This window comes from Histoplasma capsulatum, genomic scaffold, assembly GCF_000149585.1.
Source record: "Histoplasma capsulatum NAm1 scaffold_6 genomic scaffold, whole genome shotgun sequence".
Classification (NCBI taxonomy): domain Eukaryota; kingdom Fungi; phylum Ascomycota; class Eurotiomycetes; order Onygenales; family Ajellomycetaceae; genus Histoplasma; species Histoplasma mississippiense.
Window position 1 is genome coordinate 216,342 of NW_001813977.1, and position 27,052 is coordinate 243,393.

Below are 27,052 nucleotides of genomic sequence, written 5' to 3' on the forward strand. Positions count from 1 at the left end.
TGATAATATGACTGTGATGGGCAGTGTATGGAGCGGATCCGCCTAGGACTTGGTAGTAACCGGCAACCAATGTGGTAATCGGTAATACCCCCGCCAAGCGAGATTATTCTCTGCTTTCACAATGACCTCACTGAGCGAAGTAGTAAAAATGAGCGCATAAAAAAGTTTTTACTCCGCGAAGCTTCCGTCAGAGGGGTTTATCTGAACTATAGGAACAGCCACAAGAGTGGGATAAGTGAAGCCAGGATATCCTGCCATATTTGAAGGAAGATAGGAAATTAGTTTCCTGTCAATATAAAGAAGAGACATTTTCAGCAAGGGAGGAGAGATATGATCCCCCGAGAAGAATGAGCTGCTTTTCCTTTGAATGAAGTGGAGGGAAGCACAAACAAAATCAGAGGAAATAAACTGCTTGCTACAAAGAAATATCTGTAACAACAAGAGATAAAAGAAAGGAAACAATGAAGAGTTATCTTCGTCAAGTGTTTAGAATATCAATGCCAAACAACCATTGTGTCAATACCAGATGGTCAAATCGCTGGGGAGTTTCAAGAGCTCAACGTCACGCCAAACCATGCCCCTTTATTTTGAGGGCTTTGTTTTGTTCAAAGGTGAAACAGGAGTTTAAATTAAATAAGCGCTTAGCTTGTCGGCTAACCTGGCAGCAGGCAACTGAAGATTGAGAAGATCAAATGGCTGGACGGCCGATCATAAGGGAACGAAAACTTTCGCAGGGCGGTAGGCATTTGATATCTTCCACAAATATCCACTCCGCCTACCTAATATACTCCGTACAACTGTCAAATAACCAATTTTCTTCATTGACTTGGGGGCAGGCTTAACACACCAACCCTTTGTCCTTTGAAAACTTTCCAGGTCGGCAAATTGTGTAATCAACCCTGCGTAGTTAGTTACTCCGTAGTTAAATTGAGTCGTCTGTCTCGCCTGCATCCAAATAAGATACAGCGTAGACATCGCATGGTCCACTGCGCTAGTTCAAAGATGGCGCGAATGGCTGAGCACCGCCATGATTTACCAGAGTCACGGCGATGGACGTGTTGCATCGGATTGGATCTACTCCGTTAGTCTGTTCTATTTCTGGCAACAGAGCTCCTTTCCCGCTGCCCAATCGCCCAAGCGAGTGCAAAACTCTTCGTGAGCATCTCATTCTTTGCTGCTGACGGCACTGTCTTTTGCTCTATCATCTGCGTTGAAGAGTCGCTGGCTGTCTTGAGCGTGTGGATGCTGGGTCCAACGCCTCTGGTGGTTGTTGAATGTGACCGGGCTCAGTTGGCAAGATCACCTGCTTGCTTAGTTACCCACCTGCAGTACTCCGTACAGGCCACAGGCCACCGCCGTACTACGCTGTATATAACTAACTCCACTCACTAACCGGTTAGTTATACGACCGCTGCTCTCCCTCCGCCTTGGCCATCTCTTCACTCTCTGTCTTCACCATCGCAGCGCATTCAAGTTCTGAGAGGTGCCGTGGCCTGTTTCCCGAACCTGCGGGACGAGGGAAGTTGGGAGAATAAGAAGAACTCGGGCTACCACGGCTCTATATCCATGGTTACACTCCACAGAAGGTTCCCGCTGTCAGATAGATCCAAGGATCCCCCCCCTTTCTCAGCACCCAGTAAGCTTTCTATTGACCCGGCCAGAGTTTGCAATGCTAACCCTCAAGTATAGATATGTTTGGCTCTCAACAGCCTCAGATTCCATCATTCTATCCTCCGGCCACGTCGCAACCTGAATGGCAGCAGCCTCCCACAAATCAGGCGCCTGGTATGCCCTGGCAGCCCGCGGACATCGCCCCACCTCCGCAGCTTCCTCCGCGCGTGTCGCAAGCGGGCGCATCCTCTTATAATCCGGGGACATATGGTCCGATGCCAGGGGCTGGTGCCTCTTCATCGATAGATCAGAATATCCATTCGGGATTCTCGCCTGTTGGTGGTGGTGACACTACTTCATGGGGCGTCAAATTTAACCACCAGCTCCCGCACCATCGTCCTCAGTCCAGCCTCTACGGAAATCAGTCCCCTGGCCCGCCGTTACCAGTATGTCTGATAGCGTCTTCGAATGAAGTTTTTGGCCACTCAAAAGCTGACCTAGAAACCTCTAGCCCCGCCCGTCGAGTGCGTTTGATCATGGGCAATCGCAATCGCAGTCACCCGTGCAGGCTATTACATGGTCCGCTCCAGCACCCACCTCTACCCCTCCGCTCCAATCGAACCAACAACTTTACCCGCAAACCCTGTCGATGAATATATCCGAGCGTCATTCTTACTACCAGCCTCAGGAACCCTGGCAAACGTTCCAAGATCCCAACGCCCATAGTACTCAACCAATTCCGCCGCCGCCGCCACCGCTGCCACCAGCATACCGAGCAGAGCAGCAACAACTCTCCCAGGGCCGGACATCACAGCCACCATATTCCGGTCAGCCCCCGACGCGCCAGTATGATGACCCGACGCAACAACGGCCCCCTGACCCAGCGACTTCGGAGCCACCTACCGTGGGTCAACATGCATCTACAGGAAATGGAATATATGGCCAACATCAGGCCACTCCGCTCGCGGGCTTTGTCACTGCTTTATCACCACCACCAAATCTCATGAGCCCCTATGGGTCGCTCCTACCACCGGCCTCAGTTGCTCCTGTTACTCCGCAGTCTCCTCCCGTTGTATCAACTTCATCAGCATTAGGCTCAGGCTGTCCATCTGATTGGGAACATTTTTCCGCCCGGCATGACGAAATCGACGACACAGCTACTTTCAATTTCAAGTCGAATGTGTCTCCAGAGAAGCCCAATACTTATGAGCTGCCTTCAGCCACAGCTCCACCTATCTTGAATGGACCGAATGAGCGAGACCATGTTCTGCCCGCAGAGAACCCGCAGAGCCATGCGGTGCCTGAACCCACCAGAAAACCATCTCCCAGTCCACCGGTTAGCCCAAATATTCCCCCAAGGATCGCGCTTGATAAGCCTCCACCACTCAACCGAGCTGATAGTTTGTCTTCATCTGTAATTTCGACCGATGATTCTACAATAATAGATGGAGTAATCCAAGCGTGGTCCAATCCGGTGCCGCCGAAAACAACTTCGGTTGATGCCACACAACCTAAAGATGCTTCTTCGACGCCGCCGCCTTATGCCTCTGAGCAACCTCACATTCCATCCTCGCCTTCCCCTCGTGCTCATACTCCTAAGCATGAGAGTCCACGATCCACGACTCCCAAAGCGGAACAGTCAGCGCCTAAGACCATAATAAAAGTTGTTGACTTGTATGAAGACCTTGATCCTTGGTACAAGTCTTCTTTGGGCCGATATGTTACCATGCTCCGAAAAGAAATGGCTGCAGAATCAGACGAAGAGAGGTTTAAAATTTTTACCCACTTTCTTAATAAGGAAGCAAAGTTGCGCGAAATACTTTATGGTATTGAGGACACAGCAAACATTTCAAATAGCGAGCCGACAAGAAACCTTTCCGTTAGAAGGCAATCTTTAACTTTACCAGCATTAAACACCTCCAAAGTTAGTATCCCCTTGGAAATGGGAGATGACGTCGTAAGCTACAGTCCAGGTGGCCGACCGATACTTGCTTCCGCACTGTCTGCACGTGGAATGGCAATGGGAACACCCGCGGGAGATGGTCTTCACAGATCAGCATCTCACCCAACTCCACCCTTACAAACTCACTTTCAACAGAGTAACCTGACTTCAAAGGATGGTTTTAGCAAAACTTCTCTCGGGGCTTCCATGCAGAATTTTCCCCGATCAGTATCAGTTCCCCCTGGAGCCAGCTCGGCTGTGTCTCGGAATCCGAATCTAACTCCGCTCTTAAGTCAACCTACGAGGCCGGTTTACACACCGTTCCGATACACTGAAGGGCCTCAAAGGGGCTCAGGTCCGTTGACTTTTGATCGGCCGGCGTTTCAGGCATATTCTGCTTTGCGGCAAGCATCTGTCTCCAGTGGCCGAACACTCGCTCACCAAACTGTCAACGCTTTTAGTGGAGCCTCCCTAGAATCTCCATCCATGGGGAAGGCGGAGCACGATGAAACGTTCATCGGACTGATCAGGGAAAAGAGTGTCGCTTATCGCGGGCGACATAGAGGTTCTGACACTCATACAAAACTGTCAGGGGAGACATCGGTAACGGGGAACCCGAAAACAATCTTTGATAGCCTGCGAGATATAATTCCTCCGACGCTTCCAAACCCAGCTGCAAACCCGGATGTCATTGAGCTCCGCAAGGAACTAGAAGGTATCCAGGATGATTTCAACTTCATCCAAGAATCCATCGATGCGTGGGATGAACAGGCACGCACTAGGCGGGCCGAGCTAGACCGTCAACGTCGAGTGAGGCAAGAGGAATCCGAGCACCATATCGATGGCCTTTTCAATGATAAGGAGATAGGGTATTCGGACATTAATGTCTTAGAGGATGAGTTTAGGGAAACGGAAGCGCAACGACAGCTGACTGAAGAAAGGAAGGAGTTTGAAAACTACCTCGATAATGTTTTTAATCCGATAGAAAACCGGCTAAAGGATGATATATCCAGACTCCAAGCTCAATATGATCGAGCTGTCGATATGCTCAATGCTGATACCGCAACAAGCGACCTATTACCTGGCTCGCCAAAAACGACAAAATATGAGCTTTCACATGTGATGCAGATCGCCGTAGAACTGTTCCAAAAGCTTGAAGTTCGATATGCCAAGCAAACGGAAGCGATCATCGACCGGGAACGGCGGCGTAAAAAAGCCGAGCGTAGATACTACGTTTTCCTCGGTGAGACTTCGTCGCTAAAGCAGCTCGATCAGGATTTCGATGCAATGGAAAAGAGCACCATCCTGAATGCTGCGAAGGAAAAGGACAGCCGTTCAAATACGCTCATGGATGCGTTTGATGATGCGAGCATGCGTGGGCTGGGCGAGAACCAAAGTGTCCTAGACGATATCGCCGGCAAGGTGAAAAGGGTCACTGCGCAATACCTCAATATCTTAGGCCGTCTGCCCTCAGACACAGAACAGATAATGGCCTCCGCCTTAGCTTTGGTCAAATATCTTGGCACGGATTCCGAATCCATCCTTCAGAGTTTTGGCATAGCTGATCGAGCATTAAATGAGGCAGACTACGAAGTCTCCGTCTCAGAAGCGCGCGTCTCAAACGCAGATCCCGATATCTTCCGTCGCCTCGAAGAGGAGAAAAAGAAAGAAGACGTGAAAATTCATGATGACCTCCAAACTCGCCTCGATAGCGTGCGCATGGGTCACGAGGCGTTGATGGCTAATCTTCGTGAAGCATTAAATATAACCCGAAGAGTAGGGCCTAACATGTTAGCATCTAATGAGGATGCTCGGAAGGGCCGGTCATCACCCGCTGCTCCTCCTATCGAATCCATCGCCGAAGGACCCCTATCAATTCCATCAAACACCCCGCTTGGAGCAAACTCTGCGGGAGTCGAGGATGATCAGCAGCACCGACATCGGAAAGCGCTGGAAGATGCCAAACGAAGAAATGCGGCGAAAGGGATTGCTCCATGAGGTTCCTCATCCGACTTATGTATTTCCGATTTACGATTGTGTTGTCCTACGCTACTTCCTTCGCCAGGCTGTTCGAGGGATGATTGCTATCAACCTTTTTTTTTTTTTTTTTTTTTTTTTTTTTTTGGGTGTCTCACATTTGAACTTCGAAAGATTTTACCGCGTGCCTATTTTCAGACTTTTTCCTTTTCCTATTTAGCTACTTTATCTCATTTTGTATTTTCCTTGCCCTGGAGCGTGTAAATATCCCCCTCCAATCGATTGCCTTTGGCCATTTCAGCGACATATTTCATTTTCTAACTAGTATTTGTGAGCAATATTTAGCGCTCATGATGAACACGAAGGTCCTTTTGATTATCGTTTTTTCTCTCTTTTTTCAATTTCAATGCTGTCCTACTCGTCTCATTCCCCTTTCTTTTGCAATTTTGCTACTTAATTTAATACCCTGAACTGCGCCTCATTTCTATTTTGATATCATGTGGGGAGACGTTTGTGCGTTTTTTGCGTTTTACCTTCAGGAGGTACGGTTAGTCTAAAGTTTGCGAATAGTTTGCGACTTTTGTTTTTGTATATACCTTCATTGTGCGTACATTTTTAAAATCCCAAACCCAACCCCCCTTTGAGTCTCCAGGTCTGGATTTGTAGTTAAATGAATAAATCGCATGGTACGAATCGACATTCATTATGTGAACACCTATGACCACGAATAGCAGCAGCCAGAGTTATTTCCTTTCTCGTTTCTTCGTTCCACTTCACTCATCAGAATAAGCTTTCCAATGTGCCTGCACGGTCGATCAATCGCAGCACCGCAAACGTCGAACAGGAGTTTTTACGAGAGCAAAGACAGGCAACACAGCCTGAGTTTCGGTCAGCCTTGGAATGATTGAAAGAAGCAACCAGAGTGTAGGATTCTCCTAGCTTCTTAAGTTTTTTTCGTTTGCCGTATATACAATTTCATTTTTTTTCCCCTCCCAAAATAGCTAGCTTTATTTTATTTCTTCAGACTCTACATCATCATACACCACTATCGTCACGCACTATGTATGCGGACAATGGTTAAATATCAAAAATGCATGACTCTATGGAATCAGCTATGCGCGTCTGTCGCCATTTCTCTCAACCCATGCGCCAACACTTTGCTTTTTCCCTTTCAAACCCTAGATGGAAAAATTCTCACGGTTCCGGGCTTTTCCCCAGGGTAGGGGTACGGGCAAATCGAACGCGGTTCCAATTTTCGGCCCACCTTTTTGGCGCTTCGATCAACTCAAGGCAGTGCGTTCATCAGTCCATACCATCCTGCCCTTTCGCCCTCTTGTCCACGATGAAGATCACTTCAGGAAGGATTAGCTTAAGGGCTAAGAGCCGGAGAAATACGAAAAAAAATCCATCATCATTGGATGGGGAGATATGACATATGTGTGGTCCAAGTGTGGTCCAAGCATTTGAGAACGCTGAGTAGTTTTTTGTTTTTTTGTTTTTGTTTTCGGCCGTTTTTAAAGGGAAAAAGCAAATTTTTTTTTCTTGGGCAATCCGGGAATTGAAATCATACGGTTCTGGTCCGAACCATGTTTAACTATCCAATTTTGAAACCACATCCCCATGCCATGTCCAGAAACGATGAGACTCTGGGGCTTCATCCTCCGATGCCGACGATACCCAGCTCAAGTGTGGTGCCTGGAGTATGTTTCGTTTGCAAGCTACACCATGACAGCGCTTTTCTTGGTATTTTCAAGCCGAGGACAATGATAGATTATATATTTAGTTATTTCATCGTGACAGGGTCAGCTCGTAAACTCGCATAGCACAAATTCATCCTAGCCCTCTTATTACAATATCATCTAAATTGTGGTGTGGCTTTTGCTCTCCCCCAAATTCGAGGGATGGAAGGTGTAAAAATAGGTACAGGTAGGGATAGTTTTTTCGATGCAGACATGTCGACCGTTGAAAGAAGTTGGTGGTGCCAGGGAGCTTGAGCTTATGCACAGTACAGTGTAGGCCTTGCTTCGTATTAGTAGATGGTCTAACTGAGAGGCTGAGGCCACTGGCTGGTATAGTGAAAGGCATGTTAAAAGTAGACCGCAGACTGCAACGAATTGAGGGTGAGGAGTGAGAATGCAGCATCAGTGGACCGCTCTCAAACCCTCAGAGTAAAATCCGTCGTTGAGCCTCTGCGTTCACAGATCCAAGCAAGTTGAAGTAACTCTGATCAACTTTGTTGATATCGTGATTATCATATCATATCAATCGCAGAGCCTCACCTGGTATCGTGTAAGTTACCCGTCACGGCCGTTACCCGTACGTGCCAGAACACCCACTTCGCCGCCGCCAGCGGCCATCCATGTGCCAGCCCCGCAGCGCCTAGGCCAGCTAGAGCTAGTCCCACAACCGCGCCCCACCCCGAGTGCGGTGCTCTTGAGGCTGCAGCTGAGCCTCAAGCTGTGGTGAATTACAGTCCCGTACCGACCACAGTACACGGCCTGTAACGGCGCCATCCCCCTTCGAGGAGTCTGTAATTATCACCACCACGACAACGACAACGACAACGTCCTCTGCCTCATCCAACAACCCAGCAGCATCCCTCTCCCGAACCCCAGTCTGCGCGTGCCTTTATTGGTCTTGCGCGTCATCTGCCCTCGGGATCTCTGCTGTCTCCTGTCTGTGCAATCTCTCCCAATTCGTGGTTTGCTTCGATCGATTGCCATTGCCGCTCCTTGCTTGCTGCGCTCCACGCTCCTCTCTTTCTCCTCTTTTTGCCCCTTCTTGTGCCACTCTGCCGCTTGGCCTTCCCCAGGGAATCCCTCCCGTCTCTCTCCCGTCTGGAGATGGTGCTGCGTCCCATTGCGCTCCAGCTATATACCTCCCACCAGCGGAACTACTGAACTCTGTGCCCGCCCGCCAACAACTGGACCCCTGGGTACCTAGGTACCGTCCCCGACTTCTCCCCGTGACCGCCGAAACTCAGCCTCTTCGCCGTCCAGCCGCGCCAGCCACATACCTCTTCTGAACTCCCCAATTACCTTCGTCTTCCTATTTCTCCTCCTTATTAATATTATTCTCCACACCTATGGACACATCCCTATTCGTCCTTCCAGCCCTCGGCCGCCCCCATCCCTCCTGGCTGGTTAATTCTCCCACCGCCTGGCTAAAACTATAGACAAGGGCCAAAACCAGAAAAAGTTCAGAATCTCCTCAGCTTGCGCCACACTCTACCACCTCTGGTTTCAGGTGGATTTCGTATCATTCCACCAGGTTCATCCACCCCAGTCGGGTGAGTGCTTGCTTCTCTGATGCCCTTTTCGAATGCTGTTTTCCCTCCTCTCCTTCTGTGCCGATTGATCTGCCTCCGTTTACCCTCTATTGGTTATCTAACCGTGTCCTCGCTATCCTTTTTTTTTTTTTTTTTTTTTTTTTTTGGCTTCGTCCTACTTGGCTCGGTGCTTGACTCCTCCCTCTTTTGCCAGTGCCTCGTGTTATATTTCAATATGTGAATGCAGACCTGTTGCCTTCCCTTCTTCTTTGGCAATTTTTCAATTCCACTGGCTAATTCGGCCGTCCTTTTTTTTTTTTTTGATTTGATTTGATTCTCTCTTTATATATATATCTGGAGTTGCCTTCAGCCTCTCACTGCCTGGGATTCCCAAACCGCTCCAAGCCCGCTTCATCCGCACCACCACCTCCTCGCGCTAATCTCTCAGGCGCACATTTATCCTGCTCATTATCACCCACCCGAAACTGACATGACTTCTTCATTAGCTACTCGTGTTGTCGCCCTCGAGCGTGCGAATTCTCATCAACACCTCGTCTTGCACGATTCTAGCTCCCAAAACCATCTATTCATGGATGGTCGTGTCCACCCAAGCTCGGACTCGGTCACTTTTCATAATCCCCTCTCCCGAACATCAAACAATCCTGCTGTGCCCTCTTCTACTTCCATAGTGTCCAAGCCCGGGGCCGTATCCTCATTCCTGAAATCTGCGGAACCAAAAGGTAGTTATACTCTAAGCTCTATCGCCAGCGCGGGACTGCGTGCTCCGCCGTCACCAATCATGGCCACGAACTCGCGGCTCTCGCCGCAACCGAGGATCACCAGTAGCCTGGATCGTCGTGATAGATCCCGGGAGCGCGCCTCTACCCAACAGATTCCCAGGGATCTCGGACGCTCTAGTTCTGATGCACCGAACGAAAGCAGGGACAAATTCCACGATGCAGCAGCTTCAACACCAACGGGGCCAGTGGACGGTGCTCAGAAATCGGCTCATATATCTACAGATGACCAAAGGACGGATAGCCATATGCGGCGGACAAGCCCAGTTGGCATGTCAGACACTTTCGATGGCGGAGATAATATAGGCACCACCACTCTGATCAATAGTAGAACTGTTGCCAGTCCAGGACCTATCGAGGAGCCCGATCCCATAGACAACGAGACATCGCGCCACAGAGAGGAAGATGTCATGATGGAGGATGGGAACAAAGCCTTCTCCTATCCAGTCCCAATGCCCGCATCAAACATGAACGATTCCCGAAGAGGAATGAGTTTACCGCATGCAGGCTTAAACAAAGGAACTCCACGTTCTCCATCCGCAAAGAAACACAGATGCCACCATTGCGCAACGGAATTTACGCGTCATCATAACTTGAAGAGTCATCTACTTACCCATAGTCAGGAGAAACCATACGTTTGTCAGACGTGCCAATCACGGTTCCGACGATTACACGATCTGAAGCGCCATACAAAACTCCACACCGGAGAGCGCCCGCATATCTGCCCAAAATGCGGACGTCGATTTGCTCGAGGCGATGCATTAGCACGACATAACAAGGGCCAAGGGGGTTGCGCAGGGAGACGGTCTAGCTTGGGTAGTTTCCTTGGCGATGATGAATACGGCGACGGAGGCGGCGCGGGTGGCGAAAATGGGATGGAGGGCCTTATGTACACTGAGCCAGACCGCATGGATGAGGAGGATGAGAAACGCCTAAACATGCCCAGTATCAAAAAGCACAACCCTCCAGATTCTGACCCACGGTCATCAAGCACTAGCGGTGGACACGTATCATTCCAATCGCACCAAGCAAGCACCTACCCGCCATTAGCAGCCGGAAGAACCTCCCAAGGCAGCCTCTTCCCACCCGTTACCAGTCACCCTGGCTCAAGCGCATCGCCATCTCCCATCTCACAATCCGGGACTCTATCCTTTCCTCCTGGGGCCGGGAGCGGTTCATCATCGAGCCTCAATGCGCACCACCAGCAACAACCGCAAAGCAGCTCAACTTCTGTCTTCGCGCAGAGCAATATCAGTGAAAGCCCCAAACCACTATCACCAAACGTCCTCCCCACACGTCAATTCAGCCATGGGCCGGAGCACAATGCGCAGTCACATTCGCGTGGTGGTGGCCTTTCTCCCAGTTTGAAACCTCAATACCCGTCTCAACAATTCGGACGAAACGGCAGCACCGGGGCTAGTAGCGGACCAGCGCAAATTCTCCCTGCCCCACAACCAGGTGCACCACAACTTCCTCTACCGCATGGCCTCAATAACCCAGACACACGGTTCCCGCTCCATAGTCCTAAGCCCAACCAATCACAACAATCACAATCGCAACAAAGCCTTCACCTGTCATCTCACGCCCACCATCACCATCACCACTCCCAAAACCACAGCAACATCAGTAATAACAGCAATGCAAGTCCAGATCTAAGCAATGTTAATAATAACAATAATAGTAATAATAACCTCTTCTTGCGGCAACGGCAATTATCAACATCATCGCACCACTCCAACACCGCGGGCTCTTCTGCGCCGTCTCCAGATAGGGTATGGTCGTACGTACGCACTCTTGAAGACCGCGTGAATGGTCTGGAAGAAGAAATTGTGCGGCTGCGGGATCAACTTGCTGCAGCTGGCGGCAGTTGTGCTGGAGCTGGAGCTGGAGCTGGAAACGTTGCCAATGGTGCATAGTATACGGACGACACGATGTTTGGTTATTCTGGATGAGGTGGCATGGCGTCTGGGCGGGGGATTTCTCGTATTATCATTGCAATGCCCATGCCATCTGCCTGGGTTTTTTTTTTTTTTTTTCGTCCCATTCTGCCTATCCATGTTGATTGAAACCAATACTTCAATTTCTTTGTTTCTATTATTGCTTCCTTTTTGGACATGTGTGAAGCCAAAAAAAAGAAAAAAAAAACCTTCTGTTTTTCTCACTCTTTTCTATGACATTTTCATTATATATGATGATTAATTACTGTTGTGAGTTGGGAGGACGCAAGCCAATTTTTGTTTATTCTATTTCTATTTTTTATTTTTCAATATGTATTAGCGTATTTTATTTTTGATTATTTTTTTTTTTTTTTTTTTTTTTTTTCCTGCTTCCCTTGCTTGTTCTCCATTCCCTTTATTCATGCCTTTTATTCTCGCTCGATGCTTGCTGTTTTGTTAGCTTACATTATCATGTCCACTCTACCTCATCTCATCTCTCCTTTACAAGCGCTTTGTGTGTAAATGGGTATCCCTCTCTGTGATTCTGCTAGTTGTCACTCCCTCTTTTTCCATCGTCCTTTGTGACTTAAGAAAATGAGAGAAAATACATCAGCAAGAAGAGTTTTTCCCGCCCACCGCGCTCATTACACCCCTTGTTATCTAATATCATTCTCTCTACATTTTTCTCTCAACTCAACCAACTGGGCGGCCCTCTCTTTCTATTAGGTAGCCTGCATCGTTTCGCCTGGCGTATAAATGCCCATGTCTTCCATAGTTTTCCTTTCTCGACGAATTTTAACGTGTGATACGTTTTAAAGGGGAGTGAAATTGGATGCACTCTCTTTCTGTATTTATTGATTTTTTGGTCTATATATATATATCCAAAATAACGTCCATTTTAAGATATAAAACTATGTCATTATTAGGCCCTGTAGTGTAGGCGAGCAAGTAGTGTGCTAGATGGCGGATGGAAATCGGGGAAGGCGAATTGAGCACGATATTGAGGGTTAATAAGTATGCGGTAGTTATAGATTCATTGATTAATCTCGGTAGGTTCTTGCCAGCACTGTTTTCAAAGTAATTTTAATAGGGCCTGCAAGCGCTTTTTGTCTGGCGTATATTCCCTCCCGAGAACAGCACGTTTCAACAAGCATTGTATGAAATATATTCAAATTGATACGCCAGCGTATTTAAACAAACATATTCTCCCGACCTGCTAAACCAGCGGTCCTTCAATTAAGGTTATATACATAAACGTGTCGTTCGACGGGAGACAAAGAGACAAAGCACTGAAAGAGGGTTTCAAGGTAGTAACCACACCCATCATAACCCCAGCTCCAGCACTCGTCCTTCCCCTAAGTACCTACCTACCTCCCTACCTACCTACCTACCTACCTACGCGCCTTCTTAGGTCGTCGCTCGTCGACCCACTTCAGAAACAGCCCCACGTCCTTCGCGATGGCATTAGGGATAGAACTGTGCTGCAGGAACCTAGGAATCCAGCCGCCGGCCTGGGAGGATGTAGCCATTCGCCACTCGATCTTGCCCGGCCCGGCAGCTTCGTCTGCATCTGTGAGAATTCGGACCATCTCAACCGAGACGTATTTCCCCAGAACAGCATTCTTGGGCAAGGGGAGGGCCGGCGGAATGGCTGAGACGTGGATCGGGAGCTGAATGTTTATGAAAACTGAGGGCGTGGTTGACGCGGGGGGTTCCGGTGGAGTAAAGGCCGTGATTACCATGGCGAGGAATACACGCGGAGAGATGACGCTTGCTGGCTGGAAAGTATGGGTTACAAGGGAGACTGGGCGTTCATTAGCCTGAATGATCCGGCAAAATGGTAGAATAATGGGAGTAGGTGAATTGGCTGGAGGAGGTTATCGGAGACGGAGAGCTGGGGGCACATAATTATTTAAAAAAAAAAAAAAGAAAGAAAGAAAGAAAGAAAGGGGAAAAACAAAGAATGAGGAAGGGTGAGGAAGGGGAGGGGGTTCCAGAGATACTCACGGCTAGCTCCCACTCCGCTCCAACCCCCCTCAACTTCCACGCCACTGCAATCCCATTTTGCAACGTCCTCTACCGCAGTGATATTCGGCTCGTACTCCATCTCATTCATCAAGTGGTTGTCCTTCAATCCCTCAACGAATTCTTGGAAAGATGCGTTCCCCGTCGTCGTGCGGTTGTCGAGGACAGTTCGGCGAGCGAACCATTTGTCTTCCTTCTGGGCCGCCGCTGGGTTCTTGCTAGCCAATGGTGTATACTTGACAGTACCAGACGATATTTGCACTGGTGTGCTTGAAGGTGGCGAGTCGTAAAGATTGCGGTCCGTAGTGAACGATTCTCCTGGGACGGTGGTTGTTATGAAGTCACGAGCCTGCGTGAGCGCAGCATGTAGGAATAGGCTGAGAGAAGGGCGGGCATCAATGGCTCCGTCACTGGCTGGACTTGGGGAAGAGTAGGGGATAGATGGATGGCCAGGAATTTCGGAAGGAGAAAGAGGCGCAAGGTGAAGTAGGAATGGGATTGTGGAGGGAGACATGGCTGTACGGTCAACGAGGAATTTGTGCTTTGTTCAAGTTTCTAAGAGCGGTTGCGGCTGATCGACTTCTGTATCACTCCGTACTAAGCTAGTCCCAGTACGGCGGCGGCTGATTGGAAATGCGGGGCGCTAGTCCGCGATAGGAAGCTTAGGCTCTCAGGCTGCAGATCGCCCTATTTAAGCGCGCGGCAAACTTTACCGAAGCGGATCGGTGGACATTTGGGCGGGAGATCCAACGTAGCTGTCAAGAGTGTCAGACTGTTAGAATCATGCTAAGTATCTTAATATCGGTTGCCCCACCTTACGGATTGGTCCCTTTGCTGCAGCGGCTAAATCCCCACCTTATCTGTTCCGCAAAAAGCTTAATGTAGAAGGGAACGACTCTTTCCAGTAATTTTATACTGATTATTATAGGCATGTAACAGAAACAAGTGCGAGGGTCCGAGACGTGGTCCGAGACGTGATGGCATTTTCTATGACTTACTTTAAATGATGATTTAGACTCAGCAGCAAAGTGCTTCAGAGCTCAACAGCTTATAATCAACTGGCAGAATCTGTCGCTCTGGGAGGTTTTCTCGCAAACAGCACGAAGAACGGAAGATACGAGTGTACCGAGGAATCCTCCACCGATTTCCTTACTTCGACGTTAAAGACCTCCATTTCTTCAAATGTCCAGCCCAATGCTTTTGTGAAAGGCTTCATGCTTTCTCCTTGCAACCCGTCACTGATCAGACAGCGGTTATACAAACCGATTCTCTTTAGTGCTTTGCTTCTCGGCCACGTGCCGATGGGCACTTTGAATTCTTGTTCATTCACATTCGTAAACCCAGCGTCGCGGATGTAGCGAGCGTATTTTTTGGGGGAGAGGAGATCAACGTTGAACGTGGAGAGCCCTTGTTTCATGAGACGAAGCCATTCGGCAAACGCATAGTCATCTGGTACGGACCCGTCGTCACATTGGGCTTGATAGTAAAGTTCTTGGATTTCAATCCATCCGCCCGGTTTCAATTTACTGTGGGTTAGGCCAAATTTTGTTAGTCATGGGAAAATGGGCATGTATACACACTTCAAAGTGATGAAAAAATGACTCACCGAAAAGCAGATTTAACAAGCCTCGGAAAATCCTTGATTCCCGCGGCAAGATGCCGAATATGGACGAAGTCGAAGTGATCATCTGGATGGAGCCACGGGCACTCCACATCGTCAACCATGAATCTCACATTTGGGGGAACCCAGATAGGCTGTATGGGGCTCAGATCGATGCCGAGGACATTGGCACCAGGATATCGATCACCCACTACCATAAAATGCGCGAGTTAGGCATGAGTTGGCATGTTACGGGTGTCAAATCAAAAAGAAGAAAAGAAGAAAAGAAGAAAAGAAGAAAAGAAGAGTTAGGAAATGGAGGAGAGGGAGAAAAAAAAGAGGGAAATATAGCTTGGATTATCATACTATCAATCGCCCACACGCCCGTTCCGGTTCCTACGTCGAGAATCTTATGCGGACTTTCGAGAGGGGCATAATGCAACTTCCCCCCGCACAGGCTGACGATCATGGAATGTTTCATATCTTCGCGCTCCTGTTCCCGCTCGTCGTTAGGGAACAGATAAGCGCCCTCGTGAAACTTATGGAATCGACGCCCATATTCAAAAACGAAGTCGCCCACACTGGACACGAGTGACGACGAGATGGTCGGTTCACTATCAGAGACGTAACCGCCGTCATTTGCGTCATCCCCGTCATTGATTTGGATGGCCGTCACTGTCTGTAGAAGAGCGTCTCCTGGTTCCTGCGGTCATCTGTCAGTGGATTTTCAGGTGGTCGTCTTGCGGGTGACCCGGAAGTGGGACGATGTTGCTTGCCATGTCGTTGTTGGGGTTGTTGGGTTTTTGAGGGACATTAAAACCGATGTGGAATTTTGAAATGGAGGGAGGCCCTTTTGGCCCATGGAATGGATCCTAATAAATATTGGTTTTTGGGCAGATTACAGAATACGGATTTATGAATTTTCCCAAGCAGGAATGAATATATTCTTTTGTTAGCTCCAAGGCCGGGGAAAAGCTGAGGGAAGCTTTGGAACTGTGGCGATTCCTTGTGACTGCGGGAAAGCCGAGCCTCCTATTGGTTCTTGATCTTCACACAACAAGCAGGAAATTCTGACTCGGTACTCAGGACTGTAGAGATCTGGAATCTATCTATAAGCGTCGTATTTAAGCGATGCAGAATACTGATAATTAGTTACATATAAGTTGATGTAAAACCCCAGAGATCTATGATTTTGGGAGTAATGTCGTTTAGTTAACATAACTGCACAACAATGTAACATCAATATACTCCGTCCTTTCACGTAATACGCTGAGAAAATGGCCACTGAAAAGCATACGTTCTGGCCATTTTTGGTGTTATAACTAGGCAGTGATGTCAGGTCAATAGAGTGTTCTTTCAAATCCGTACACTTTTGTGTTGAATCTCTTATCACAGGCGTGTAGATTCGCCAATAACACGGATTACCAGACAATTAAAGCATCGCTTGATTCATCGTACGCAGTTCTTTCCATCTATCTATCCAAGAGTCCAGCCAAACATTGTCCGGTTCTTAGACGGGTTTCTTGATGCAGTTTGCTGTCCGCACTTCCTCCTTTTGAACCAATCCCAGTGTCAAAAACTTCGCCAACAATGAATCCGGTCGTTTCCCTCCGTGACGACATATTAATCGAAATTGAAAAAGCAACGGGGTATAGTTTCACCAACCCGGCGTTCTGCCTCACAGCTCTTCAGACAGCTGGGTGTGTTGCAGCTGGTGGGCAAAAATCCCTGGCCCAAGTCGGAGATGCTGCCTTGAGGCTAGCTCTGGTGACGATTGGCTATGGGAAAGGAGCTTCAAGAGGTACGGCTAACCGTTATGCAGCTTAGCAATATAAATTTATATATATATATAGGGGCTTCGCCAGCTGAGCTTTAAATTCATTATTCCTAGGACAGATCGACAGCGCATTAGAACCAGAGCATCGAATTCTCATCTCGCTGATCAGGGCTTCGAGAGAGGCTTCGATGAATATGTGTATCGAATCGGGGGAGTCGACATTTCTAGGAAAATGATGGCTACCGCAGTCCAAGCCGTCCTTGGTGCTGTGTTTCTAGACTGCAACAAAAACATGTCCGTTTTCCTGGAAGTGATCGAGGTTTTGGATCTCTCTTGGAATTAAAATAGATTACTCCAAGGTAAGCGAAAAGAATTTCTTTTAGCGGATGTGTTGAAAGCTACTTGCACATCTTGATGCCCGTTTTATCTCAATCCCACTATTAGGCGAATCAACTTGGCTATACAGCTATCGATCGCCAACTCCGTATCCCGAATGTAAATCTCAAATTTGTTGAAAGCCAATACGAGTAACGTGTGATTAGGAATGAGGTACCTAGGTAGAAATTGTAAATCACTTGGCGGCAGGGGTGCTGATCTCGTTGCGGGTGGGTGGGTAGCTAGCATGGACGAAGGGCGACAGGGGTGATTATTTGAGGAAATGATATTGTAGGCCATTGACGATGATTCGGGGAAAACTTCAATTTGGGGCTCACATTTCCCAATTCTAATATACTCAAGCAACTTGCAATGCACCGTTTCATGCTGAAACCCGTTTCCTATCATAAGTTTTTATGGAGACTGTCTTGTTAAAATTGAGGCATCATAAATAATAGGGTATCTAAAATGCACGTATAACATCGTTAAACACGCCGAACGCCAGGCCCGACACTGCCGGTATCAAAGAGCTCAATGAGGCCCGAGCCCAAGGCCTCTTCCAAAGCCCATCGGAAGTTCAACCCATAGAGCTCTTTCCATTTTTTGGTTTTTCCAGGCAAGACACCAGCGGATTCGCCTCGTGCTCGCTTAGAAACATTGTAATATACCTCAGACTCAACAGCACCATCCCATCGGTCCCTAATGAGGGTCAAAGGGGCTTCGCCTGAGCGCGACTTTTTTAGCAGAGTCATGATTTGCGTTCTCGCTGCGCCTACCAGACGGAGATAAGGACCCAGGTTCGGAATTGAAAGAAACATAGAGGAGATTCCAGATTTCCTCTGGTCGGATACTGCTATCTCTTGTCCTGGTAACACTATATTTAAAGCATGGCTTCGTCTAGAGGCGGGGATGGAAGTAAGAGAAGTGTCAAAAGATGGATGCTTAGCTAAAGAAGACGGGGATACGAGGAAGCCGGCTCGAACTAAAGATGAGGTCTCCTCTGGAGTGAAAATACCAGCTGCAACGGCCGATGTCTTGGTATTTTTGCGTAGAAGTTCAAGGAATTTTTCTACTCGTTCGAGTTAGCGACTCGACTCGACCTGACCAAAAAAAAAAATAAAATAAAAAATAAAAAAAAAAATAAACAAAACTTAAATAGGAAATTCCCTCTTCTTCTCGCTTACATACCTTTTAGATCATCTTTTACGGATGAGCTGCTTCTAACTGTGTCCTCCCAATCCTGAACTAAGATTAAACAGTCTCCCAGGCCAGCAGAATCGAATCCGCGCCCGGGAATAAAAAGCTTTCGAACCCGAGCGGAATCAACGAGGTCAACAATCTCTCTCTCGACCTTCGTCGGCGCATTCATCAACATATGGACATGCGCAACAGAAACAATGGGCGGAAGCGCACGCCGAAAATTCAACACCTCCGCGATCCGAGTGCTGTTCATCCCTGCTCTTTGAGGAAGGTCGCTAAACATGGTATTGTGAATATACTGAATCGCCTGGATTACGCTGTTTAGTTCTGTTGTTTCGGAAATATACTGGGATGGGCCAATATCAGGAAGGATGCTATCCTTGTAATAGCCACTATGGATGTCATTGTCGCTGTCCAAGGCCGTCCTGCCAAGGTCTTTTGAACGCGTGCTGTGCGGGCTGCGAAAGGGTTTCGCGCGCGAGTGGCGAGAAAATGGCGACTGGCGTCCAGACAGCTGGGTACCTGATGATTTCCTGATTCGTGAAGACTGTGCAGCTGTGAAATGAAGTGGCATCACGAACAGCGACCCGCAGACTGCGCCAGGTCTTTAACTTCGCGGGGTTAATGCAATTCGAGGAAGAAAAAAAAAGCAAGGTGATTGAGATCGACTTAGTTAATCATAACCTCGGCTGGAAAAACATTCAACCGTAGTGCCACCATTCTCATTTTCTGGTCCCCATGATGATCCTATTCCGAATTCTATCCTGGAAAGAATAGGATATAACTAACTAAGCAACTAGTTATTGGAATGGCGAAGATGTTGGTAATCTACGTGTGGGTGTATTTTAGATGGATCGAGTTGGGCCACTGTTTTCAAACCAGCGACAAGAATTCCCAAAGAGGCAATTGCCTCCTCCACCGTTGGCAGCTCGATATCAAACCCTGAATTGGACGAACACAATTGAATGCATGAATGAATGCATGAATGAATCGAGTCCGGGGATGCCTTGTCCCCCAAGATGGCCTGCGAATAAATACCCGTTTCTCTAACTTCTACTCCCTTCCTATTCCCATCCATGAGGGTTGAAATGACGTAGTTATGACCATCCTATCCCGCCTGTTCCCAACATGGAAAAGCCTAATCCAGCTTGTTTATCCTAGAATCATTTTACAGATAAAGAGCAGCGTGGCAGCGCACTGATATTGCATATCTCTCTTCGTGTCTGTCTCACTTCCGTCATAAAAAAGTTCCTTATAGTCACTTTTTGTATCGATGAGCTCTGTCACGATGACTGTTTTCGTCGTGTCCTTGTATGTTCGTCTGGGCTCGACAGCTATCTCATTGATATCTTGACTTTCTCTGACTCTTGCCTATAGATTTCTCCCATACACTGTCAACTTTCGCCTTCCGGAATGTTCGATCAGGAAGCGGACATCAAGCCCTAGACGCCGTCATATGCGGGAAGGGTCCTCAGAGCTTCACAGGAGGCAGTTCAACAGCCTGTTCCCCCAGCAGAAGAAGCCGAGCTGCCCCCCATCGAGACCAACATTTATCAAAGAGCAGGCCCAATTGTCTGCCATCGCATCTGACAAGCCAACACTTAGGGCGGATCAACCCGGATACCCGTTCCCTTCTCACAACGATCTTCAGCCACTTGCCCCGAGCGACCCCCATTCACCAACATGGGGAACCAAGGGAGTATTCAACCAACCCGAAGCGCAGCCCCTTAGTTCCCCTGCACCATCTGTTCTCGCTCACGGTGTCGCAATTGATACCTCCCAGAAGGCGGGAGATGTCGCTAGGTCGTTGGGTTCCACTCAATCAATCAGCGAAAGCCAACTTTTTTCAGAAGCGGATTGGACCATAGAATCGTCGGAACAAGGGAATGGTGGACTTCGGAATGCAGTTCGCTCTGCTGTGGACACCGGACTTCTAAAGGATAAGCTGTGGGTCGGAACTCTCGGCATGCCTACCGACGTACTAGGTGACCATACCAAGGATACAATCGCCGAAAAATTGGAGGTGGACTTTGACTCATTGACCGTCTACGTAAACGATATCGACCTTGATGGCCATTATCTCCACTTTTGTAAAACAATTCTTTGGCCGGTTTTCCATTATCAAATCCCTGACAACCCGAAGAGCAAGGCCTATGAAGATCACTCATGGGTCTACTACGTCAGGACCAATCAAGCGTTTGCGGACCGCATAGTTCACAATTGGAAGCGTGACGATGTCATCTGGATTCATGATTATCACCTGCTGTTGGTTCCCGCGATGATACGAAAGCAGATCCCTGATGCTCAAATCGGGTTCTTTCTCCATATCGCATTCCCATCCTCTGAGGTGTTTCGCTGCTTGGCTGTTCGTGAAGAGCTATTAAAAGGCATGCTAGGTGCCAACCTCATAGGCTTCCAAGCACAGGAATATTGCCACCATTTTTTGCAAACCTGCAGTCGCATCCTTACAGTCGAGGCTACGAATGAAGGTGTCCAACTAGAAGACCGCTTCGTTAACGTTGGGACATTTCCAATCGGCATTGATGTGAAAGCTTTGGACCGGAGACGTGAAGATGAGGACGTCGCACAATGGATGCGAATCATTAAGGAAAAGTATAGTACGAAGCATCTTGTTGTGGCCCGCGATAAGCTGGACAACATTCGAGGTGTCAGGCAGAAACTGCTCACGTACGAACTTTTCTTGCGAAAATACCCTCAGTGGCAAGACAAGGTACGAAATTAAATGTGTTTCGTGCGTATTATGAACTACCATTAATTGTCTTGATTTAGGTGGTTTTAATTCAAGTCGCTTTACCATGCACCGACCAATCTGAGCTCGATGCGACTGTATCGGATATCGTTACGCGAGTGAACTCTGCTAACTTCAGTTTAGCACATCAACCTCTAATCTTTTTGAAACAGGATATCAGCTTCCCTCAGTATCTTGCTTTAATCACCATGGCTGACGTTTTAATGGTCACCAGCCTTCGCGAAGGTATGAACCTTACAAGTCATGAATATATCCACTGCCAAGATGGTAAATATTCGAACAAAAAACATGGTTCTCTTATTCTCAGCGAATTCACGGGGAGTGCCTCCCTCTTCGATGGACACACGTTGCTTGTCAATCCCTGGAACTACAGGCAGTGTGCGGAGGCTTTGAACACGTCCCTCCAATTGACTCCTGAACAAAAGGAGCGCAACTGGACGAAATTGAATGACACAATAATGAAACACACGACTGTAAATTGGTTCGAAGAATTTGTCGACGCCCTCTCGAAAGCTTATAGCGAACAATCCTTACGGGATAATGTGTCTATACCTCGACTGTCAGTCAGTGATCTTTCAGCTAAATATAAGGAGTCTTCTAGTCGACTGTTCATCCTCGACTATGAGGGCACACTGGCATCCTGGGGTTCGCCAACCAGTATCGTGTTAACCACACCGAAACGCGCCATTGATACATTGAATGACCTGATCGAGAATCCCCAAAATATAGTCTACGTGATGAGTTCCAGAATGCCCGAGGAAATGGAGCGACTTTTCGCTCGTGTTGGAGGTTTAGGTCTAATTGCAGAAAATGGATGTTACGTTCGGGAAGCGCATGTAGAAGATTGGATTAAGCTTGTGAGCGACGAGAAAACTACTGCGTGGAAGGATGGAGTCGCGGATATGATTCGTTATTTCCAGGAACGTACCGAAGGCAGTTGGGTCGAACACATGCACTCCTCTCTAGTATTCCATTTTGCACACGCTGAGGACCCCCAAACAGCCGAACGACATGCCTCTGAGTGCGCCAACCATATCAATGACACCTGCGCCAATCATCAGGTGCATGCCGTCGTGGACCAGGATGCTCTGGTTGTCGAGCCCATTGCCCCGAACAAGGCTACCGCTGCGTGTCTGGTTCTCGATGGCATTCAGAAATCCGCCCGGGCTTCTAACAATCAGGGACCGGATTTCCTCTTGGTAGTTGGCGATGGTCGGGAAGACGAGGTTATCTTCCGCTGGGCGAATGAAGTGGGACGGCAAAAGAGAATCAAAAACACCTTAACCGTCACACTAGGGTCGAAGAATACAGAGGCAGCGGCAACGCTAACACAAGGAGTGACTGGTATGTTGTACTTTGGAACAATTCAAGATGGAATAAAGTGGACTGTTGCTAACAATTCGAGGTACAGGTGTTCTTTCCTGTCTCCAGAAGTTGGCTGCCATCTCATAGCCAGCGCAGTGATAACTGCAGCTTGATCGATGAGATGATTAGGATCTGTATATTTTAGCCATGCAAGGCAAGCAGCATTAAAGAAGCACCAAACCGTCAAGTTTTTTTTTTTTTTCATAGGAGCTGGTGTTAACGTCCTTTTACATAGCATTATCAAGATACACCATGTTATAAAACCACCCCCATCTTCTCTTGTTCCCGCATATATTTTTACTGCTGGTCCCCCTTCCGCACAGCCCGTCGATAATGTATTTCATAACTCTATATCAAAATTAGCGTATCGCGATCACTAGTTTATAAAGCCATCAACTGATCTACTTCTTCTCAGAATAATATGTCTCCTAATCTTAAGGAATCAATTCATCTTTTCCCGGTTGGCTGAGCAGCGAATTCAGTCGTTCCTTACAAGGAGAGGACAGGAATTGCCCTCATTTTGTGACAACCGCAACTGATCAGTTGACTCCTAGAAACTTAAAAAATCGACCATATACACCTAAACCTCTATACACATCTCTCGATAACTACATATACTCTATCTAGTACAACACGTTCCTTTGCTAAAAATAAAAACCAAAGTCACATAGTTACTCACCATCACTTCCGCCTTTTGTTCAACAACACCTTCGTCTGGACAAGGGAATACAACCACTCCACCCTTGTTGCTGGTAACTCTTCTTAAACTCCATATTCAACAATACCTCGCCAATTCGTCTTTACGCCACTCAACAGCATTCTGCCACTGACTTCCCACGGCGTTCGAATCGAACTTCTCCAACATCATGCTGCAGCAATATCGGGCTGGGGTGTAGTTACTAGTACTAGCTATCTCACCTTTCCCTGCCGCAAAAGCAACGAGCAAGCTGTGCCAAATACGGGTAAAAAAAAATTCGAGGAACCCGGGAAACGATCGCCGACAAGAGCAGTCCCCTGCGAAGAACTAGGGGGATGAATGGAATATGCAAGCAGATGGTGATATGAAAAGGGACGGGCCCATTGCTTCCTCGTTTCCTCTTTTTTTTTTTTTTTTTATAAGGCCATCGGCTGGACAAGAGCCGGCCAAGGACCTCGGCATACTGAGAACAACAAACAAGGGTCCTTCAAGGGTCTTCTGAACCAATCACAGAACAAGGAGCCAGCTGGGCTTCCAAGGGTCTCGCCCAGCTGTGATTTGTCCCAGCCATGGTGGGAAAAAGTATCACACCCGGAATTTAAACGGGGTTCAAATACCATCCGGCGGCCCCCTCGATTGATGAGTGTGTGAGTGGAGGGTGTGGTGCCAAGACCATCATTTTGGCATCAAAGGGGGGGCGGGCTTCAGTCGTCCCAGCACAAATGGTAATTGCTTAGTAGGAAAAATAGGTTATGATCTCGAGGGATGAAACTATTAGAGTAGCGGGGTGTATGGGCACGCTTGCACGCTATTTATTTACTTCGTATTCTAATCTAATCAGGAGAGAGACATCAAAACTCTAACTACCTATCTGGATAAATAGAGGATAACAGATATTATCTATGTCTCTGTACAAACCCGTCTCAAGTCCCTCAATCCCCCCCTTCTATAGTTAACATTGTCTACAAACACATTACATGATAATAAATACACATCAGGGGAAAATAGTAAAAATCACAACTTCCCCTCTCTCACCTGCACCCAAACTCCATACGCCTCCGCACAAACAACCTTCCTCTTAACCCACTCCAGCTGACCCTTCCCCCTCCCTTCCCCCGCCTCTTCCTCCTGCACAAGCTGACTCCGCATGAAAAACTTCCTCCCGTCCCTCGCCACACACCACGCCTTCACAACAGCCATGCCAGGAGCCCGCACGGGCTTCCGATACCGAACGTCGAGCTGCGCCGTATACAGACGCGCGCGCTCCACGCTCTCATTCTCGTCGTAGCCCGGGATGTGCACCGAGACAGCCATGGACATGACTTCATCGAGCAGGGTGGCAACGACGCCGCCATGCGCTGTGTTTATATGGCCGTTTAAGCCCGGCGTGCCGAGAGCGAAGAGCGTGAAGAGGTCGACTTTCCCTGAATGGATGGGCGTCGGTTTGGGTGCATCAGGGCCGGTGGCAGGAGGCGGGAAGCGGGTGTATGGCGGCTTTGGCGGTGGTGTGTCTAGATGCTTTTTGCGCAGGGTGAGGCAGTAAGGGATTGTGGTCGGGGAGCCGATTGTGTGGGCAATGAAGGCATCTTCACCGGTTGAGGGGTCGGAAGTTCTGGAGGATGTTTTTATAGCGGTGTGGGTGGCCAGGCTTAGGAAACTGGAGGTCCAAGGGTCGGATTGGAAGTACTCGAGGGTTTGCGCGGGGACTGCATAGGCAGGAGGGTTCGTGGGAGTAGAGGAGGAGGAGGAGGAGGAGGAGGAGGAGGACATGGCGATGGTCGTTAAGGTTGTTCTTTATTTATTTATCCCGCGCGCCTGGACGGGGCGGGCATCATACCGGCAAGATGGGAGGGATATTGATTAATTGGCGGATTGGAACATGCCTGGGAACAAATGTATGAACGAGAGAAAAGCAAACAGGCGTTATATCCAACAACCTAGGAACCTTTTGTATTTCTCTCATTTTGCTTCCACCACAACCAGACGCACCGTGATGTAAGAAAATCAAGCCCGAACAGACCTCGGCATTTTTGATTCGGGAGTTCGGGGAGCTTAGTCAGAGCCAGCTTCGATGGGCGTGGTTAGACCTCCAACCAGGGTTCAAAGCCGAACAAAGATGAAACACCGTATGAACGGGGTTCACGACCCATCATATATTAAGCCACTAGCCAATTCCCCACTCCGCTCTCTTCTCGAGAAGATCATGATGAGCTGAGATGGGATGAGATGAGATGGTGCATACTGTTAGGCCACTGGGGCAATCTCTCACACCAGCGCCATGCTGGTAGTAGATGGGACGAACCAATCCAAACCCCCCCAACACATACATACCCTGACCTAGTTCATGGGGGCTTAGTAGTACAACCCGAGGCGCATTTTCAAAAAACAACAGGGCCACACCAAGGGGGTATATCCAAGATTATCTGTCCAAGAGTAATGCAAATGGACGGGGCAATTACTGAATATAGAGCAGATACAGATTTACTGCTTTCTGGTAAAGCAGTAGTATACAACACCAAGAAAGTCAACCACATTTGACGGGATTCTAATAACGTGTGGGTATCTCCCGGACTTTCTCACTTCGGATGAGTTTTAATGGTATCAAGACGATGTTTAAAGATATCCTGTGATTTTTAGATGGAATGCTATAGCGGATGACTATGGCTAAGGTAGATGGAAACCTATTGGTAGTGACATGTATTAAATAGTTAACAGTGAACTAGTCTATTGGGTCATTTAGCCATGGATCCTCAAGCAGTTCCTTTGCTGTCTTTCTATCTTCTGATTGCCATTGAAGCATTCCTCTCATAAAAAACTAGAAACATTTCTTTATTTCTTCTCTTCAGAAACTCTTCTGATTCTTCCAATCTTGTTTGAAGTATCTCTATGTCATGCTTTCATCATTCTGTGAAAGTCTTTAATGAGTCTTTCACATCTGCTAGATAATCTCAGAGGAAGAGAGATAATACATACCATCTTCAGTAAAAAATTCAAGGCTCCATTTTCCACACTTGAGCATATCTAAGAGAGACAGTCCCAGAATGTCAATCACCTCAGTAAGATGTGCATGGGTGATATATTCTTTCCAATCAGAATCATTGCCATGAAACATGTGCTTGCCCTCAAACAAGTCCCAGATCTGGTTTTCCCCCACTCATTAGGAACCTCAAAGAAGCATGTCTTGAAACTCTTCCACATAGGTTTCTGAACAAAACAGTGACGGTCATCTTCAGAATGAGGAATGATATACACATCTAGAGCCTTTCTCACCTGGGCATAACCAGGATGTGATGAATTTTGTTGATTCATATATGATATACTTATAGATCTGAAACTCTTCCTGATTAGCTTTGTCATGTGTATATACCTTGACTGTTGCATATTTATGATCTCTGGTTGTGTTAGCCTGCCATAGTTGAACATAAAAGAGAGCTGAATTACTTAAGATCATGAGTGAGTCATGGGGTGGAGGTAACTTCGAATCCCAATTTATCAATGATTTGATATCTGGAACTCAAGACATCTCCAATGTTGATAGCATAATATTGTCCTTTCTTGAACACTTCAAATTGTTCCTCTTCAAGTTCAGACCCACTGACTGTTTCGAAGCCACTGGCTGGAAAACACAGAGGAGGGGAGGGAACTCTTTGAAAGGTGGCTTTGACCCATCGCAGGAGAGAAGTCATGATGAGAGCACAAAGGAGCAAAGTG

General features: G+C 47.8%; 8 protein-coding genes across 8 annotated transcripts; 4 read left to right on the forward strand and 4 right to left on the reverse strand.

The window, feature by feature from the left end:
• Positions 1-1,027: 1,027 nt before the first annotated feature.
• Positions 1,028-5,551, forward strand: HCAG_06400 (predicted protein; the record flags this gene model as incomplete). Its single annotated transcript, XM_001538745.1, has 5 exons — positions 1,028-1,155; positions 1,401-1,636; positions 1,690-2,057; positions 2,123-3,568; positions 3,710-5,551. 5 exons carry the CDS (start codon positions 1,028-1,030, stop codon positions 5,549-5,551), a joined length of 4,020 nt encoding a protein of 1,339 aa, XP_001538795.1.
• Positions 5,552-9,597: 4,046 nt separating this feature from the next.
• HCAG_06401 (predicted protein) lies at positions 9,598-11,511 on the forward strand (the record flags this gene model as incomplete). Its single annotated transcript, XM_001538746.1, has 1 exon — positions 9,598-11,511. The coding sequence occupies one exon, from the start codon at positions 9,598-9,600 to the stop codon at positions 11,509-11,511; it is 1,914 nt and encodes a 637-aa protein (XP_001538796.1).
• A 1,412-nt stretch (positions 11,512-12,923) lies between these two features.
• HCAG_06402 (predicted protein) lies at positions 12,924-14,071 on the reverse strand (the record flags this gene model as incomplete). The annotated part of the gene is made up of 2 exons (XM_001538747.1): positions 12,924-13,336; positions 13,540-14,071. The coding sequence occupies 2 exons, from the start codon at positions 14,069-14,071 to the stop codon at positions 12,924-12,926; spliced, it is 945 nt and encodes a 314-aa protein (XP_001538797.1).
• Positions 14,072-14,611: 540 nt separating this feature from the next.
• HCAG_06403 (predicted protein) lies at positions 14,612-16,465 on the reverse strand (the record flags this gene model as incomplete). Its single annotated transcript, XM_001538748.1, has 5 exons — positions 14,612-15,083; positions 15,164-15,368; positions 15,524-15,836; positions 16,314-16,341; positions 16,455-16,465. The coding sequence occupies 5 exons, from the start codon at positions 16,463-16,465 to the stop codon at positions 14,612-14,614; spliced, it is 1,029 nt and encodes a 342-aa protein (XP_001538798.1).
• Positions 16,466-16,747: 282 nt separating this feature from the next.
• Positions 16,748-17,033, forward strand: HCAG_06404 (predicted protein; the record flags this gene model as incomplete). The annotated part of the gene is made up of 2 exons (XM_001538749.1): positions 16,748-16,958; positions 17,011-17,033. 2 exons carry the CDS (start codon positions 16,748-16,750, stop codon positions 17,031-17,033), a joined length of 234 nt encoding a protein of 77 aa, XP_001538799.1.
• A 761-nt stretch (positions 17,034-17,794) lies between these two features.
• Positions 17,795-18,792, reverse strand: HCAG_06405 (conserved hypothetical protein; the record flags this gene model as incomplete). The annotated part of the gene is made up of 2 exons (XM_001538750.1): positions 17,795-18,378; positions 18,498-18,792. 2 exons carry the CDS (start codon positions 18,790-18,792, stop codon positions 17,795-17,797), a joined length of 879 nt encoding a protein of 292 aa, XP_001538800.1.
• Positions 18,793-19,797: 1,005 nt separating this feature from the next.
• HCAG_06406 (conserved hypothetical protein) lies at positions 19,798-22,731 on the forward strand (the record flags this gene model as incomplete). Its single annotated transcript, XM_001538751.1, has 5 exons — positions 19,798-19,820; positions 19,887-21,240; positions 21,300-21,504; positions 21,544-22,623; positions 22,691-22,731. The coding sequence occupies 5 exons, from the start codon at positions 19,798-19,800 to the stop codon at positions 22,729-22,731; spliced, it is 2,703 nt and encodes a 900-aa protein (XP_001538801.1).
• Positions 22,732-24,178: 1,447 nt separating this feature from the next.
• Positions 24,179-25,111, reverse strand: HCAG_06407 (predicted protein; the record flags this gene model as incomplete). The annotated part of the gene is made up of 2 exons (XM_001538752.1): positions 24,179-24,208; positions 24,377-25,111. 2 exons carry the CDS (start codon positions 25,109-25,111, stop codon positions 24,179-24,181), a joined length of 765 nt encoding a protein of 254 aa, XP_001538802.1.
• Positions 25,112-27,052: the final 1,941 nt, after the last annotated feature.